This window comes from Nelumbo lutea, chromosome 3 (genome assembly GCF_056320005.1).
Source record: "Nelumbo lutea isolate HS-2025 chromosome 3, American lotus-T2T, whole genome shotgun sequence".
Lineage (NCBI taxonomy): Eukaryota > Viridiplantae > Streptophyta > Magnoliopsida > Proteales > Nelumbonaceae > Nelumbo > Nelumbo lutea.
In genome coordinates this window covers 107,097,183-107,115,372 of record NC_142686.1, presented here as the reverse complement: position 1 = coordinate 107,115,372, position 18,190 = coordinate 107,097,183, and the positions used below count along the sequence as shown (strand labels likewise).

The following is an 18,190-nucleotide window of genomic DNA, read 5'->3' as shown; positions in this document are numbered from 1 at the left end:
TGAATGTCTCTTCTCATATAAATATCATGTGCCATTGTATTGATGAAGTTAATGGCAACTAATCCATCAAATGATGATGATAAGAAATATGCATCATTTGCATGGAATGTAAGAGGACGATAAGGTGGTGGGGTTTGGAAGTATTGGTGAGAATGATGGCTATTCTGGCTATTCCACTAATTGGTATGGTTTGTTTGGCTTGTCCTTTTCATTGGCCTGTTTATAACTAATTTTGCTTTAATTATTAATTTGTCCATTCACCATTTGTCATTTGTTAGATGTTTACAAAAGTTTTATTTACTTTTTGTTACCTCTTCCAAGACTTTTAATAAAATCTCTTACATACATATTTAAATTGAAAATATGAACTGTGATGGTTACCATACCGTGTTAACGTGTTAATGTAATAAAGCCAGGGATTAAACTATTCAACTATTTTACCCAACTAAGAGATCACAGTGGATTTCAAATTTCCATAGGACACCTAAGTATTTGCTATGAAATACAATGCAATGTAGCAAAATAAAAAGGTTCAGTTACATTAGAATATTTTTTCTTGTGACCATTTTTGTATGCACCTCACCTTCTAAAATTTAAAGAAAAAAAAAATGATACAAGTAGTTTGAATGCATATATATTTGCAAAATCCATAAGATGTATCTAAAACTCTTATTTATGCCTCTACAATCCCACTATAAGAGCTTTTACCATTTTGGTTTGGATAAGAAGAAAATGATAGATGATTAAACAATCAAGCATACATATAATTATTGTGACTATGTGGTATGATAAATTTCAAAATAAATCATATAAATTGCTTGATTTAAATAGTAAGTGTATATTTGAACCATGATTTGTCATTGTATTTAAAATTTATATGCTTTAAGTTTTGTCTTAAATATTCATCGTGTTTATCCCAACCCAAGCCCGAGCCCAACCCGATGATGTTTTATATAATAAAAATATATATTACATATTTTTCTTTATTCCTCTTATCTTTCTTCAAGCCATAGTGATATTCTTTTTGTATTTTGTTGGGTTTTGAGGGCACTTAATGTAAATAATTTAGTTTTATTGTTGAGTAAAAAAAACGTCTTCTTTAGGCTGATCAAGATATAGGTCCAACTCGTGAGCATGTTTAATTGTTAACCAATAAAATAAAAATTATTGACATATAATAGGTGTTTTGTTAAATTGATTCATTAAGTTTCAGTATCTTAATTCAATTGGCGTACAAGATTGCAATTATACATGTATAATCCTACCTAACAAGGCATCTCCTAATGCTTTCAATCAGTAATTGACATAACTAGCCAAATTAATGGTTTTATGATCATGCCATAAGTTTAATTAAAGTTCACATTCAACTCACTAGATTACCTAAAAAATAGACTATTGTCTTGGTCAATGGCATATCATCTCTAAACAACTGAATTAATGACTCATTTAACTTTCTCAATGAGTCATAGAGTTTCATTTCTATGTAACTAAGTAATGTTTATTAAAATGGATCTCTCAAACCCTAAGAGTCCATGTATATTGTATTTATATAAAAATGATTTACACGTGGGGACTATAAAATTTGAATTTGAATTTGAACATCTATAATATATGACAAAGGTTAAGCCTATCTATATGAAGATGGTTGAGCCAAACTAGTGGTTTTATGATAATGCCATAATTTTGATTAAAGTTCACATCAAACTCGCTAAATTACCTAAAAAAGAGACTATGGTTTGGGTCAATGGCATGCCATCTCTAAACAATTGAACTAATGACCCATTTGACTTTTCTCAATAAGTTGTAGAGTTTCATGTCTATGTAATAGGGTAATGTTTATTGAAATAGATCTCTCAAACCTCGAGAATCCATGTATATTGTATTTATATAAAAATGATTTACATGCGGGGACTATACAATTTGAATTCAAAGTTGAACATATATAATATATGACAATGAGATAAGGTTAAGCCTATCTATGTGAAGATGGTTGAATTGGTGTAAGAGTCCCATAGAAATTGGTGACTTCATTGTGATCCCTAACACTCCAACTGAAACTAGGTTGGGCTAATCATAAATGTAGACTAAAGGAAATCAAATAGAGAACCATTGGGCAATTTAATGAAAACTTCAACAATTTAAGCTTAAATGTGTGAATTTTGGACCTAAATAGAAACAAATGCAACATGCTCTAAAACAAAATGGTTATCTAGCTCAGTGTTTTTAATGTGAGTGTGAACTACTAGTTGGCAGAGAGGAATATGGCACCCAAATTGTCACAACAAACTCGAAGAGCATAAAAAAGTGGAAAACCAATCCCTTTGAGCAACATTTCAATCCAAAGAAAATCAATATGCATTAACTATACTTTGATACTTTGACTCAATATTGGAGCAACTGGTGTTGTTTTGTTTTATTGAATTTCATGCAATTATATTATGTCCTAGGTAGATGCAATGGCCTCTATGAGAATGCCTATTATCTAAACAGACATTATAATTAATACTCAACAAGGCACGAATAATGAAAGAGGAACATCGGACTAGGTATGGGCATGAAGTAACAAAAAACATGTTTAATTGTAGTCCAATGTTCATATAAACCCTCGTTAATTGGCACGTTTTATTTAGAAAGAAGTGTAAACTTAAGTATGTAATGAGTAGTAAGCTTAGTAATGGCCATTATGGAAGAAGAACAAAGTTTTGCTTCATGCGTGTTAATGCAATCAAGTAGGTCATTTGAATATTTGTGTTGAAATAAATGTAGCTCTTCATAGGAATGGTGAGATTTGATTCCAAGAAATAAAAAGACATGTCTACATTATGGAAAAAAGGCTAAGATAAATTATAAAATAATAGAAGCAACAACAATATAAAAAGAGGAAAATCTCATGTTGATATCATCATCAACATAGACTAATAATAAAACAGAGGAAAATTGTAAAAAAAGTATTGTTTCTATCAATTCTAAAATTATAGAAGCAGCAACAATAAAAAAAAAAAAAAAGAAAAATCTCGTTATGATATTATCATCAACATGGAGCTATAATAAAACAAAGTTAATGGATGTGTGCTCGTAAAAGATTACTACTTTAGCCCTTGAACCAAGAAATCTTGTCGAGCTTATAAACATGGTGTGAGAAGTGAGGGTTGATAAAACCAATTAATTGCTCCATATAAGCATTCTTCTCTAGCATGCCATGAAGTCTATTCATAATTAACTTTGTCTTATTCAGTAAATCCCTTTTTCACCAAATATGCCTTGAAGCGCTCAACATCGCCATTGCATTTTCGTTTAATGCATAACCCTTTTTATCAAATGATATTGAGTTTGGAATGAAAAGGCACCAAACTCCACATGCGATTACTTATAATAACTTTATATTCTTCAAGCATGAAAAGTTTCCATCAAATGTTACATTGTGTCTAGGTATAAGAGGAGACTTAAGCTTCTAAGAGATGGATAACAATCATGACATAACCATGAATTTGGTTTAATAACACATAAACCGGGCTAGAGTAACCATGGGGTGATTAACTATGGAAAGTAGTTATTGGTTTGATGGGAGGAGCCATGGACAAGGGAGGACTCAATGCAACAAATCTAGCTAATAGTGGAATGGATAGGCTAAGGTATAATGTGAGTGACTGGTGGTGGGACTAATGAAGTGAAAGGGCAATGAGAATGTTCAATTGTGTTGTTGAATGGAAAACCAACTTCATTGAATGTGACATTGTGAAAAATGTAAACCCTACTAAATGGTAGATAGAGAAACTCGTAACATGTATTTAAAGGATAACAACTAAAAAATACACAATGTAAACACCTGAAAACTAACTTGTTTGAGATGTAAGTGTACATGTATATGTAGCAAGTACACCCAAATACAAGAAGCAATGAGCAATGTGTTCATTGTGAAATAAGGGCCCATTTGGTTCACAAGAGTTAAGGTATAGAATCATAATCAAAATGGCTCATTCCAATTCCAATTGTTTGGTTGGGCAAAATTGGAATACCATTCCCATTCCTAATGGAAGGGCATTCCCCCAGTTGATGGAATGGCCATTCCCTTCCCCTCCCTTGGGAATGAATTACCTTTTTAGTTGATACCAATTATCATTCTGATTCCTGTATGAACCAAACGGGTTATGGGAATAAACAATTCCAATTTCAAGACTGTTAGGCTTTGATTCCAACTTTGATTCTAATGGATTTCAATTTTGACTATGAACTAAACAAATCCATGCCCATAATAGGGATAAGAAGCCAAATGATAAGGTAAATAATAGTAAAGAAAGCAACAACCTCATAAAAAAGGTGGCACATGACCATTGGCCAGTAAACTCAACCCAATTTCAATGGTACCATGGTGCATACATTTAAAACAACACCATTCTACTCACGCATATGGAGACATAAAAGATGATTTGAAATACCAATATTGGATAATAAAAAAGCAAAGCGGTTTACATTTGGTACCACTATTAGTTTGTATGCATTTGATATTGCAACCAAACATGTAATACATCTAATAGATATTTCATACTCCATTATAACCACCATAAGAATGCAATTTGTTGAGACTAGAGGTTATATAATGAGTTAATCTAGAGTCTAGTTACCAATTTGGGGTCATGTGCATTGTTAATGCAGTTATTTAAAGCCATTAATACAAGCCTGTGAATATTAGCACAATGATTTTTTTTTTGTGAAAGTTGGAAACCAACCATTTATTTCATGGCTGAGCAATAAAATATTTAGAATTAATAGTAATTTTACACAATCCATCTAAGACAAGGCCAATCTAAGTAAGTTAAGAGAGAAAGAGATGTAATGGATTAGCCACCCCTCTCTCAAGTCATTGTCAATGCCAATTTCCCTTCCTACATTTTCAACAATTAAAATTTAGGGATTAGATTGAGAACTTGCATTCTTTTCTTTGGCGACATGAATATGCAAGGTCACTATAAAATCCTCCCTTTCCTCTTCTAGGCCAGGCCCCTTTTAGATGTAAGGGCATGAACAAAAGGGTGACAAAGTACATCCTCATCCATTTTCTACCGGGACTCCCACATTTGGATTCGACTGTCTAACTATAGCGATTGAGAGAGTAAAGGTGTCACCTTCGTCAAATAGATGAGAATGTAGATACTCCCAAACTTAAAGGAATGAAGCAAAAAGTGAGCAGAACACCAAATACGAAATGGAAAAATTATAATTTGAAATAAAAAACTATGTACTGGAGAGCATTAAAGCTATCAATTGGAAGTGACATGGTGAAGTAATAATAGGCATTCCTTTAACTTTAGAACGAGGGAATAATAGAATGCCAAAACAGTGAAACTAGCAAAGTGGTCATATTAAAGATATAAAGAAATGAAAATAATTAATTAGCGAAACTAAGAACTTATTCTAAATGTGAATTAAAAATAAAGAAAAATGTATGAGGTCAAAAGATTACATCTTATTGCCTTAGACCAAAACGAAAACATTGTTGAGGGCTAAATTGAATGGTAGTGAGATGTCACCAATAACAATAGCAAAATAAACAATGGGTTTAACAACTGGAACAAAATGAATAAAATCTTTATCTCCTTTACCTCTATATTATATCATTGTTGCTCTCTTCAATATGGAGCCTTTTCTCCACTCTTCCTCTCTCACTCTGCAATTTATCTCGATCTCTATATTCCTTCATCTGTTCAAGAACCCCCTCTAGACTTCTCTTTGCTATCGGTATCTCCGTTTTTCTTTTCACTCTTTATTCCTTCCATTTCTACTTGACAAACCCCTTTTGCTCCTTCTATTCAAGAGCCTCTCTTGCTTCCCCTCACCCAATAACCTCTTTTATTGGGAATGATGCATCCCATTTACAATGGGAAGGGGGATTAAAAAACTTTCAAAACAATAAGCGAGGATTTTGGTAGGTTAGTATTTTGAGGGGTAAAGGGGGGTTTGATAACTTGAGGTTTGAAAAGGGTGATTTAGAGTTAAAAGGGTAACTTGGTAATTTATGATTCAAACGGCAATTAGGTAATTTAGTGTTTGAACAAATATTTTGGTAATATGGGCTTAGAGGGGTGTTTTGTAATTTAGGGTTTTACATGGTATTTTTATCATTTGAATTTGGATGTGTAGGGGTGCAAATGGATCAGATCATGATCTAATCTGAAACCAGTCATATTTAGATAGCCCTCCATTGGATTTTTGGATCAGGTCAAATCGGATTTGAATGCCCCTGTTCGACCCGACCTATAGATATGTATATATTTATAAACATGTTTACTTATAAAAAGGCATGTATACATTAATATATTTACCTATAAATATCTTTATATTGCATTTTTTGTAAAATTTTTAAAAAGACATGTATATATTAATATATATGATGAAAATAGTTTAAAAATACATGTATTTTTTGTTTTTTACACGAATTCCTATGTTATTTTAACAGTTTAATATTTTTTTATAATCTAAATCGGATCAAATCACGTACAAATATCCAACGTCCTCAACGAATTCATATTCGACTCACAATTTATGAGATTTATATAATCTTTTAATCAAATTGTATTTGGGTATACCATGATTTGAATCTGATCCAAATTTTTTTTCATCCCTTCTGGATGGTGTTTGATAATTTGGGTTCATAGAGGGTATTTTGGGGGGTTCAAAGGGTAATTTCATAATTTGGGTTTAGAAGGGTATTTTCATAATTTTAGCTTGGAGGGTGTTTTGATAATTTGGAATGAGGGGGTATTTTTGGCCTTACGGGTTTCGGATAAACTAGGTCAATAAGTTGAATATTTAGTTGGTTGTAACAAAAGTATGGATTTGATGCGAAAAATTTAAGGTTTTAAGTTTGATGATCATGGTGTGGAGGGGGTCAATCAGGGTCATTAGATTGGACATCATGCAATGTCAACGATGAATTTTGAGGACTTTGGGTTAAGAATTGGAATCTTAAGATTTTTTTTTAACATGTTATCACGCGTCCAGGGATGAGTTGGGGATCATATAGTGCATTGATAAAAAATCGGGCGCTAAGCAAATTTGGAACACAATAGATCCATCTTGAAAGTCTTGACTTAGTCCATTATTTGGCCGATGTCCATTATAGTTGCCATTGTGTTGGTTCATTTGGTTGGAATTTTGCTATTTGTAGTTAGATGTCATCACATGTTTCGCTTCTTTAGAAGATAGGTCATCAACTGTAGATGCGATGAAGACCATTGAAGATATAATGTAAAGGTTAGTTTTCAAATGTCAAGTAGTGTATTACAACTAATGAATTGAATATGTTCTTAATCTTCTGCCTACAATCAACCATGGACTATGAGCCCTTCTTAACATGTATCAATATCAGGTTGTGGATGTATGTCACTCACTTGTCCTTATTACCGATCATATTTTAGTTCGCAAAACAAATTAGTGGTGATTGTCACTTCTTGATATTGATTTTAATGGATTTTTACACGTGTATATCCATCTATAAAGACTATAACATAAAATGAAAATGATCAAAACCAATACAAACCGAAGTTATGTATATGAGGTAAAAGGGATTTATTAAAGAAAAGATTGATGCATTAGCACTCTCAAAGCATTAATTGGATCAAATAAAACTAAACAAATCATACTTTATCATGCACAAGCAAGTATAAGCTAGTTCTGATATAAAATCACTAACTTAAAGAAAAATAAAATAAAATAAACTAAAAAAACAAACAAGGCTACCAGAAAATGTGACAATTGAAATCATGCCTCTGTAATCAAATTTGAAGAAAACTACAACCAACTGAGGACCAAAATCAAAGTTGTGCAGAACTAAACAATATTAACTTTAACAACACATGAAACATAGTAAAATCTAGGTTAGATTGGGCTGAATAACAGATATACTGGGGTGAGTTTGATGGAACCTACTCCATCGGTCTATTCCCCAACCTCTAATCGTCTTTGACAGAGATGAAACAAGAAGATTGAGTTTGTAGTTGCCTGAGATTGTATTGGCCGATTGGTTAATGCTACAGATGGGAATTCCAGTGAAATCGATGTACTTTGGGGTCGTTATCAGATTATAGAGGTCGAGCGGATCCTGCTTCCGCTTTCTATGTACGGGCAAGCTGAAAATGGGTTCCCCAACTTGCTTGATTCAGGCTCGTGGAACCGGGAAGGTCTTGGTTTGCTACCTACTGCCGAGAGCAAAACAAGAGAAGAAACCACCGGAAATGGTGGAGAAAGAAGAAGCGATGCCGAAAATGACGGGGTCTTTACTAGATATGGTAGAAAATGATGTTTCGCCGATGACTGTATGCTCTGTCGGATTCGTAGGTAGCGACGACCGGAGCAAGGAAGAACGATTTTGTTGGATTCGTAAGTAGAAGCGGAGAGAGATCTAATGGAGGGGGGTTTGCCGCTGCAACTGGTTCGAATCCGTCGCTGCGGTGACGAACGGAAATAAAGAAAGGAGGAGGAAGAAGAAAGAAGAAGAAAGAGGAAATAAGAAGGAGAGGCCTGAGGATTGTCGCTTGCCACTCACTAGTTTCGTTTGAATAGGGGAGAGAAGAGGGAAACGAATGACAATGGAAGAAGAAGAAGAAGATGATGATGATGATGAAGGGGGAGGAGGATAAGGAGAAGAAGAAAACTGTGAGAGAGAAATAGAGAGGGATCAGTGGAGAGAGATTTCCGCCGCTCCGCCACTGTATATCTAAGGGTTAGGGAGAGTGAATAGTGTATTAGCCTTAATGATAAATATATGTTAATTTTTATATTAGGGCTAAGGGGCAATTTTGTAAATTCAATAAAATTTAAGGGTGTTTTAATAATTTGGAAAAAGTGGGGTCAAACCGGGTCTAAAGGGGTTAGGCCGGGTTTTTGGTTCAATGGTGGGGATTTATGGGCCAAAAACAAATTGGTTGAGATGGGTCTGTGTTGAAGAGGTTTGTGTGAGCGGATTAACAAGATAAACCAAAATGGAATCTTTTTAGATGGAAGGGTAAATGAGGGTATTTTTGAATGAATTTTATTTGGATTGGGGTTTTTGGGCATTATGAATTGATTGGTGGGGTTAGATTGGTCCAACTAGGCTTAGATTGGGAAGATCTAGAAAGGGTTCTACTCGGTTAATCTAGGGGCCTCGAAATATAATATTTGTGTGATCGAGGGGCAAACAAGGTATGTTTTGGATGAATTTTCATATGGTAGGGTTTTTGGGTAGTCTAATGTGATTGGTAAGGTTAAATTAGGCCAACTGGGCCCAAATCGGGCATATTTTGAATATGGTCCATTTGGACCCTTAAAATTGAATCTTGGTGCGATATAGGGTACACAAAGGTGTTTTTTGATGAATTTTTTACAGGTGGGTATTTGAAGGTGTCTTGGATCTGATGATAGGTCTGATCAGTCTTAGAGGGTCAGGATCGTAGGAATTTGAGTCAATGGGATGTCTCGGAATGAAATCTTAGTTTAATGGAGGGACAAATGTGGGAATCTAGGGTTAAATTTTCATGGGGAGGTGTTTTGGTGTGTCCGGAGTCTAAAGGTGTGGTTTGATCGATTCGATTGTGTTAAGATCAAGGTAATTTGGATTCTGAGTGTTTAGGCTAACGAGGGTAAGGTGTTTACACTATGTTTGTACATTGGACATGGGCAGACGTGTTTGAAAAATGAATAGTGCTCGTAACAAGAATTATTGTGAGGAGATTTCTCATCATAAAAAGCGACAAATTTTCACTTCATAAAATCACTCGTATTGGGTTGGGATTTTATCTAGAACCGAACTAATTCTAAAAAGCAATCGAACCTAAACATGATTCTCATCTCGAGAATTGTGGGAATTGCTATAAACGATTCTCCCAATGGATGCCAAACATGGAATCACTTATAGCTACTTCCACCCATGTACTTTTTTGGCCCATCTCTTGCCCTTCTAGTTCATTTTTAAATTACAACAGATTAAGTTATTTTAATGACTTCATTTCTTTAATCCTACCCTTTATGGTTTTTCCACTCATCCATATTAATATACACATTTTAGCCATACTTATTTGTTGACATGTTATTTCTTGATTTCCGAACTTTATACTTTAGGCTACATACCAAACCATATAAATGTTTTATAAAACTTTCATTTTATCTAATTGGTATTCATCTATTACATAAGATTTTACGTGCGCCCCTTCTTATCCACCCACCTTATTTCTATGGATAAACATCATCTTCAATCTCTCATTTATTGGTAAGAATTATTGAGATAAGATATTAGAAAAATGTCATTTGTGCTATTGACATGTAATCATAAGTATATTATTATCTTATTATCTTAGTAATATATTTATTTAGATATACATTAAAATATATAATTTTTTTATGTATTTATACATTGTTCATAGTCATTTTAACATTAAACTTGAAGTTATTAATATAATTATTAAAATTGTAAGCATTTACTAAGTGTATCCAAGCATTTCTATATTTTTTGTTCCTATTTATGCATTTCTGAAACATATTCATATCTAAATTATCCGATATGATACCCGATATCGATACTTTAATCCTTAATTAACAAAATCCACTTTGTATTGAATAGAAGATGTTGCATTTCATTCATATTTTACAACATAGTGTGTTTATAACAATTATTCCGCTGGGAACGTGGGATCTTTTATCCATTGCAAAAAAAGAAAAAAAAATCCAGTGGCAGAAGTGTAGCCTACATTAACTAAATGATCCAATCCAACGGTTTAAAATTAAGGGCAGCTCCTTTAGCCCTGATGCTCTCATCAGAACCTTTTTATTTTTTCCTTAGCGGAGCTGCCCGGGAATCACGGTCAGTCTAACATGGACAGGGTCGAGGCTTGTATACTTTAGGGTCCCATCGATGGGCCGAGCTTACAAGTGCACAACAACGGTACGCTGAGATTGATGTCTGCTCAGCCAGGTCTGTTTTCATTGCCCGCTGCCCGTTCTCAAACCCTCTGTCTATTGTTTTGGCCTTGGTATTTATTCTCCCTCTGGACGTTTTGTTTTGGGAAAGGGGGTTGAGAAGAGAAAGACATCGATTTTTTTTTAAATATATATTTTTTCTAAATCACTTTTTAATTTGCATATATTTACTGCTGTTGTTCTTTGCTTTTTTAATTTAATAATTTTAATTTCCACGTCTTTATTTTGTCATCTCTTCTTATTAATACTAATATTAATATTCTTATTATTATGTTCTTATTTTCACTAAGAATCAGCAGAGCTTTGAGATCCAACAATGTCGAATATCCAGTGAGATTTCTCTATCGTCTTCCTCTGGGTTAGCTTATTCTAGGGTTAGCGTTCTTCGTTCTGCTTTTTGGGCGTTTTCCTAAAAGGGTAACTTTTTCTTCACATATTTTTCATTGGGGTGGGGTGGGGGGTTGGGGGTTCGGATGCCGGTATTTTAGGGTTTGAGATTTGTTTGCCTGGGCCTGGGTACGGTGCAGATCAAGAGAGTATTCCCTTTGGCTGATTTAAACTGATTCAGTTTCGTGGATTGGCTATATAGTGGTTACAGAGCTTTTGCAAATCGAGGGTCGTGCGTGGTTCAGGTGCTTGATTTGGTGGGCTTTGGGATGAATCCGGAAGGGAAAACGGGGGAATTAGGGTTATCGGATGTTTGATTTGAACAGTTTGTATGACAGGAGTTGTAGGGTTTGACGCGCTGCTGTCGTTTTTCCGGTGTTCCGGCGTTGAAGTTCGCGGGTTTGACTGTGATTGTTGGTTGCGTTAGAAGTTTTCTGGCGAGACTGGTTCGATTTGCTGGCCCGTAATGTATCATTACTGAGGGGTCCTCTGCGGTGGTGTGGAGGATCCCTGTTGGACGGAGTTAAGATCACTGTTTTTAATCGTGGGATTGGACTTTGGATGGGTTTTGCTTATACAGTTGACATGGGGGGTGTTTAATTTTTGGCAGTTTATTAATGTGAAAAGGTTGTATATGTCTACAAGATGGTTGTGTGAATTGGGTGTTTCTGCATTTTACGGAGAGCAACCAAAATAAGGGGACTATTGATTTGTCTTTTTGAGGATTGGTTTTCGCATATTTCTGCATAAGATTGGAGAAATGTACTCTTCGGGTACAGATTCTGTGCCGGAAGCTAGTGGGGTTGCTGGTACAACCTTAGTTCCCATGAGGTTTGTGTGGCCTTATGGGGGAAGAAGAGTATTCCTCAGCGGTTCTTTCACGAGGTGAGATTTGAATAATCATATTTTTGTATTAATTTGGGGTTTCCTGTTGTTCTAGATTTGATGCGGTTTCAACTTGGTTATCCAGCAGAAAATTGTTCATCTGAAGCTAATGAGTATTTTTTGTTCTGTTATCTGTTTAAGAGGTTATAATCGGTAACTATCCCTTTCAGGTGGTCTGAACATTTGCCGATGTCCCCTGTCGAGGGCTGTCCCACTGTATTTCAGGCTATTTGCAGTTTAACACCAGGACATCACCAGGTAATTTTACATGAGCATGTTTTTTAATTATTGTCACAATTCCTCCATTTAATGCAAGATAGCTGCTCTCTATCAAATCTAACAGTAAGTATGAAAACTTAAGAGAGTTGGCAGTTTGATCTTGTTCTTAACCGTTTGCAATTGTATAGACTTTTCCTTGTAAATCCTGTACCCGTGTGGATTCTTCAAGACACTCAATTGTTGTTCTTCTATAGTTGCTTATTTACAATTTCACTGGATGGACATACCACGTTCATACATCACCTTAATGGAAAAACTTAAATCAAATAACACATAATTTGCAAAAACGATAATGGTTTATGGTAGATTGTTCACATAAAAGTATTCCCATTACTTAAAACTTAAAACAACTTATTGTATTTATTAGGGCCATGAAAATTGATTCATTTGGTTTACGTTAAAAGACATGGTATGATACTCTGTATCAAGATGATAACTAGATTTTGGGTCCAGAATATCTTATAGAATTGAATCAACCTACTTTGATAAGGAAGAAAAGATTTGGGAATCATTATGAAGAACTTCACATAATCACACTTGTCAAGAAACAACATGCCCAATAAAAAAATGTGTGTGGCAGAATTCCATATGCTAACATGGATGAACAGAAAAACTAGAAAGGATAGGGTCAGAAACGAAGTAATTCGAAGGAACCTAGGAGTCACTGCAATTGGCAATAAAATGAGAGAAAGTAGACTTAGATGGTTTGATCACATGCATAAAAGACCACCTACACCTAGAAGGACTTGGGGCAGACCAAAAAGGACATGGGTCAAGGTAGTGAGAAATGATTTAAGCGCTCATAATTTAACAATGGATATGTACTGACGTGGGTAAGGAGATCAGCAAATGGTTTTGCTGATGCCCCAGCAATACAAGGGACTGCAAGGGAGAGTCTTTTTTGGGCAGTGCTGTAATGTTTGATGTTTATTGGATCAACCTTTTCTAATAAGGGTTGAATTTTGTATTTTAGGTTAATTTATCTCTAATGAAAGTTATCGTTTCTGATTAAAAAAATGAATATGTACCGACAAAAAAAAAACTATGGGTATGCCATTAAGCAGGACAGAATTTCGAAACAGGATCCATGTAGCTGACCATACATAGTTGGGCTAATAAGGTTTAAATAATGATGATGATGTTATTTTTAAAGGAAAAGGCCTAGATGATGATGACAGCAATGATTATCAAGAACTTCACATTCTTTTCTGTAGCCTGAACTTGAAAAGTTGTTATCATTCCTTTTTTTTTTTAAGATGAAATGTTGAATTATACCAATTTAATTAGCTGCTAAATATAAATCAAGGGTTAAGGTATCGATATCGGGTATCATATCGGACCACTTGGATTCGGATACGGATACATTTTGGAAGTGCATGGATACGAATGAAAAAATATGGATACGCCGAAAAATGCATATAAATTCCATAAACATATTAATAACATTATTTTTAAGATCACCATTCATTCATAAAAAAATTATTTTTAAGATCAAAATAGCCATAATTAGTGTATAGATACACAAAAAATGTATATTCTAAAGGTATATGTGAAGAAATATACTACAATTAATATAGTGGGATGCATAAAAATCATAAAATTTTATTGATATTGTATCATTCAAGAATCTGGGAACATATTATATATATTTTTTAAAAATTAATACATGCGCAAAGCTATTATTATGTTATTTTCTATTGAACTTCAAGGCACAAAACATATGCAACTATTATATGTGAATTATTATATTGATTATTTTCTATTTTACTATTTTTAATTTTGATTATTAACCAAAAGTCAACTAAAAATTAATTCTCAAATGTTTAGTTAACAATATTTTTATTTTTGTAAACAATAAACACGTTATTATAAAATGTAATTAAAATATAAATTAAAAATTTATAAAAATATATAATGTTAACTTAAAATATATCAAATATATTAAATTTTCTAAGATACACATCATTTGCAAATTCATAATTTTTAACTGCTAAAATAATTATTCCATTATTTATGTTTTTATTTCCATAATTTTTAACTGCTAATTTTCAAACTATTGTTTTAATTGTAACTTGTCCAGGGTGAATGCCCAGTCACTCAAAACATAGTTGTGGAGTCTGGACATATTACAGCCCTTTTAACTCCCTTAATCCCAATACATTTGATCCCTAGACATATTACATGACATTATGGGGGGCATTCCTGTTTTGCAATTGTGTGCAGTCAAGCTTCAATTACTAATTTGCAAACTATTGTTTTAATTATTAACTTGTACAGGGTGAATGCCCAGTCAATCAAAACATAGTTCTGGACAAATCGATATTGGTTTGTCCAATCCGGGAAATATCTCATATTCATGCCTCTTTCTTGTACTCTCTGACATGGGTACCTTGGGTAAAATGAAGGGCCCCTGTGCCATAGGTCAAAGGTAGAAGGATTAGTTGAAGTCAGTTCAAAATGTTCTAAACTTTTGGGGCTACTCAGGGGTTTCAGGGATGTTGATCCAACACTATATTTTTGACTGATCAGTTCAAAATGATTTAATTGGAATTAATTCATACATTGGATTCCAAATAGTGAGCCCCTAAAGCTCTTTTCCCTGACATACTATCTAAACATTATCCTAAATGACACATCTAAGTTTGTCTTTTAATTGGCATGATTGGGTGAAGAAAAAAGGTGGTCCTTGTGTAAATAATAGTAGGTTTTAAAATTTTTATCCTGAACAAAGTGCTTAACAATGGCTTTTTCTTTTTAATTAGCAGCATTTGGTAGCAAAATTTAGTCTCTGTGAATTTGATGGATGTACCAGATATGCATTACTATGATGATATGTGGTGGCTTTCATTGATATGATTTGTCAGTTGTGGTGATTGATAACAATCTTGTAGTATTCCCCTATGGATATACATTTTTCCAGTCACTGATTCTTTTGTTTTTTTTTCTAATTTGGTTATATATGTTTCATAATGATCAGTTAAATAGGAATTGCAATACATACTAATAAAAGTCCATGTTACTATCTTCTAAAACCTTACTTTTATTTCTTTTTACCCAACTTTTCTTGTATAATATTTATGGGATGATTAAATCAACTCAACAAACCCAGATGTCAATTATCTGGTGTTGGGTTGATGGGATGGGTCTCACTTGTTGCCATTTATATTCAATAGAACGATATGCTTATGAACTGGTAGAAATTCTTTGAATTTATTTAACCATACAGGATTCTCTCAATTTCATAAGCTGCTGGGGTATTGCCAAGAGTGGTGAGTAGTACTATGACAAGATCATTATATGTGGTGATTTTGATGGATAGGATGATGTCTGCATGCATATACATTTCTGTGCCGTTGTGCACATCTAATTCTCAAAGTTTCTTTTCTTTTTAAATGCCCTTTACATGCAGTACAAGTTTTTTGTCGATGGAGAATGGCGGCATGATGAACGTCAACCTTATATAAAGGGAAATTATGGGATAGTGAACACTGTTACTGTCCTATTATCTAGGGAGCCTGACTCTATTCCTTCAATCTTAAGTCCTGACATGCCTGGAACCAGGACCCACATGGATGTGGATAATGATGTGTTTCAGCGTGTGGTAAGTATATTATAACACTTCATTTGTTGAGGTTGTAACTAGATAGATGGAACTCTTAGCCTCCATTTCGGATCCCCTACAAGATTGTACTCTAGATTTCATCCTGGATTTTTTTTTGGTATTTTCCGTGTTCTTTATTTTAAACAATAATGATGAAGTTTGAATTATATGCATGAGAGAAATACAACAACAGGGATGATTCAAGGTGAGAATTAATAGAAAAAAGGTTCATCTCAAAGCTGCAGCTTGTAGAAAGATATATGGCAATGATGACTAGCTGTACATCTTTTCTTTGCAAACTCTGATCTTCAAATTCATCAGCTACTAGCAAGTAAACCCATGCAATGCGTGGGGTTGAATAGAGATTTGGTTAGGTTTGGGTTGGCAAATTTAGGTTTTGACATCAGTTTGGGTCCAAGCCAGGGTCCATTTGTAGGGTTAGTCTTGAGTTGGCCCTTAGCTCAACCCAACCTATTTTAAACCCATTCTTTATTGAGAGAGTCAAAAGGGGTCAAGAGAAACTTAAGAGGAAAGAAGGGATTTAATGGAGGAGGGGAGATGTTACAGACATTAATTATTGGGAGATAGAGAGATGTAAGAGTAATCTTATTACAGAGAACAATGATGAGTTTTATTAGAGAAACTTAAGATCTTAGAGGATTTTTTTTGTGACTTATTATATTTTTACTATTTAGCAATTTAATTTAGAAATAGATAACTGCATGTGTGAGAAATGAGCAGAGAAGGAAGTACATGCGAGCTCTATGGTGAGAGGACTCTTGGCTTGCCCTATTTCTTCTTTCTAATATAGATATAGATAGCTTTCCGTTCCCTTGGAATCCATTTCAAAATAGTGCCACTTCATCCAAAAACTGTCTTATTTTGTTGTGTATAAGATAATCACTTTGGATGTTTTCCAAGTCCTTTGTTCCATATAATAAAGTTAGCTAAATTATTATCCCAAAGCACTTTTGGTTTTTATTCTTTCTGTTCAGTGTTTATAGTAACCATTTACCATGTACATCATTGTTCTCATAAAGAGTTGAAGGTAATCACAGTCCATTTGTGATTCTGAGGTAATTGGACTTAAAATTTGCAATTCTAGGTGTGTATTATAAAATCCAACATTTTTTGTTAAGATTTCTATGACATAAGTTATACGTTTTGTCTTTTCTTCCTGACTAGTAACTACATTCAACCTTTGTTGTAATTTCATTATATTCCCATTACTTAAATTAGTTCAAGGTAAACATATAGTTTATGATCAAAAGAAGGATAAAAGAAGTAATTGCATGTGTTAGCACACAAATTTTCACAACCAATGGAAGGTATTTTTTTAATATATAATAAGATTACCTTATTTTTGATAGAAGGCTGAAAATGTGGACAACGGTGGTTATATTGTGTCAAATAATTTATTTTGTTATTTTTCTGTATGTTATTATGCGATACGGAACAGGTCACATTGTCAGATTGTGCCCTGCAGGAGGCAGTGCCAAGGATTTCGGAGGCTGATATAGAGGTCTCTCGGCAACGTATTTCTTTATTCTTGTCTACACATACAGCGTATGAGTTGCTTCCTGAGTCAGGCAAGGTTTGGATACTTCACCCATCTTTATGACCTTTCATTTTGAAATTTGAATCTGACTGCTTCAAACTGGTCAGGATTCATTATTATCTGATTACATGTCCAATATCACAGGTCATTGCCTTGGAAGTGAATTTGCCTGTGAAACAAGCATTCCATATTCTCTATGAGCAGGTATTTTTCTCATTGTTTCAAGGTTGGAATTATGTAGTTGTACTTTTTCTAAGTTGTTCCCTGGTGCCTTTCCCCTTACATGGTATGAATGCCTCTTTTTTTGAATGAAAAACAACTGTTTTCTACCATATATTAAAAGAAAAGATTGTAGATGAGGGGATGTACAAGCATGCACAGTAAAGCTGATAGAGACATGGGTTTCTCACTTGGCTTTAAAAGGAACGTCTAAAACTTCATTGTTGCTCATCTCTCTGCTAAACTCAATCACCAAGACCTTCAGCTGTTAGGATAAGAGATGAAAGAGGAATAAGGCAGTTTTTGAGTGT

At 34.0% G+C, this 18,190-nt stretch overlaps 1 protein-coding gene across 2 annotated transcripts in view; it reads left to right on the top strand.

The window, feature by feature from the left end:
- The first annotated feature begins 10,904 nt into the window (after nt 1–10,904).
- The window catches only part of LOC148867438 (sucrose nonfermenting 4-like protein), a 35,406-nt gene continuing 28,120 nt past the window's right edge, over nt 10,905–18,190 (top strand). Inside the window, exons 1-5 of one of the 2 annotated variants that reach the window (XM_088979123.1) lie at nt 10,905–12,222; nt 12,393–12,480; nt 15,911–16,102; nt 17,589–17,696; nt 17,805–17,864. In XM_088979123.1, the coding sequence (XP_088835249.1) occupies nt 12,098–12,222; nt 12,393–12,480; nt 15,911–16,102; nt 17,589–17,696; nt 17,805–17,864 (573 nt within the window). In that variant the 5' untranslated portion in view covers nt 10,905–12,097. Of the gene's footprint in view, nt 12,223–12,392; nt 12,481–15,910; nt 16,103–17,561; nt 17,697–17,804; nt 17,865–18,190 lie in introns of both variants that reach the window. The other variant, XM_088979122.1, reaches the window with a different exon arrangement.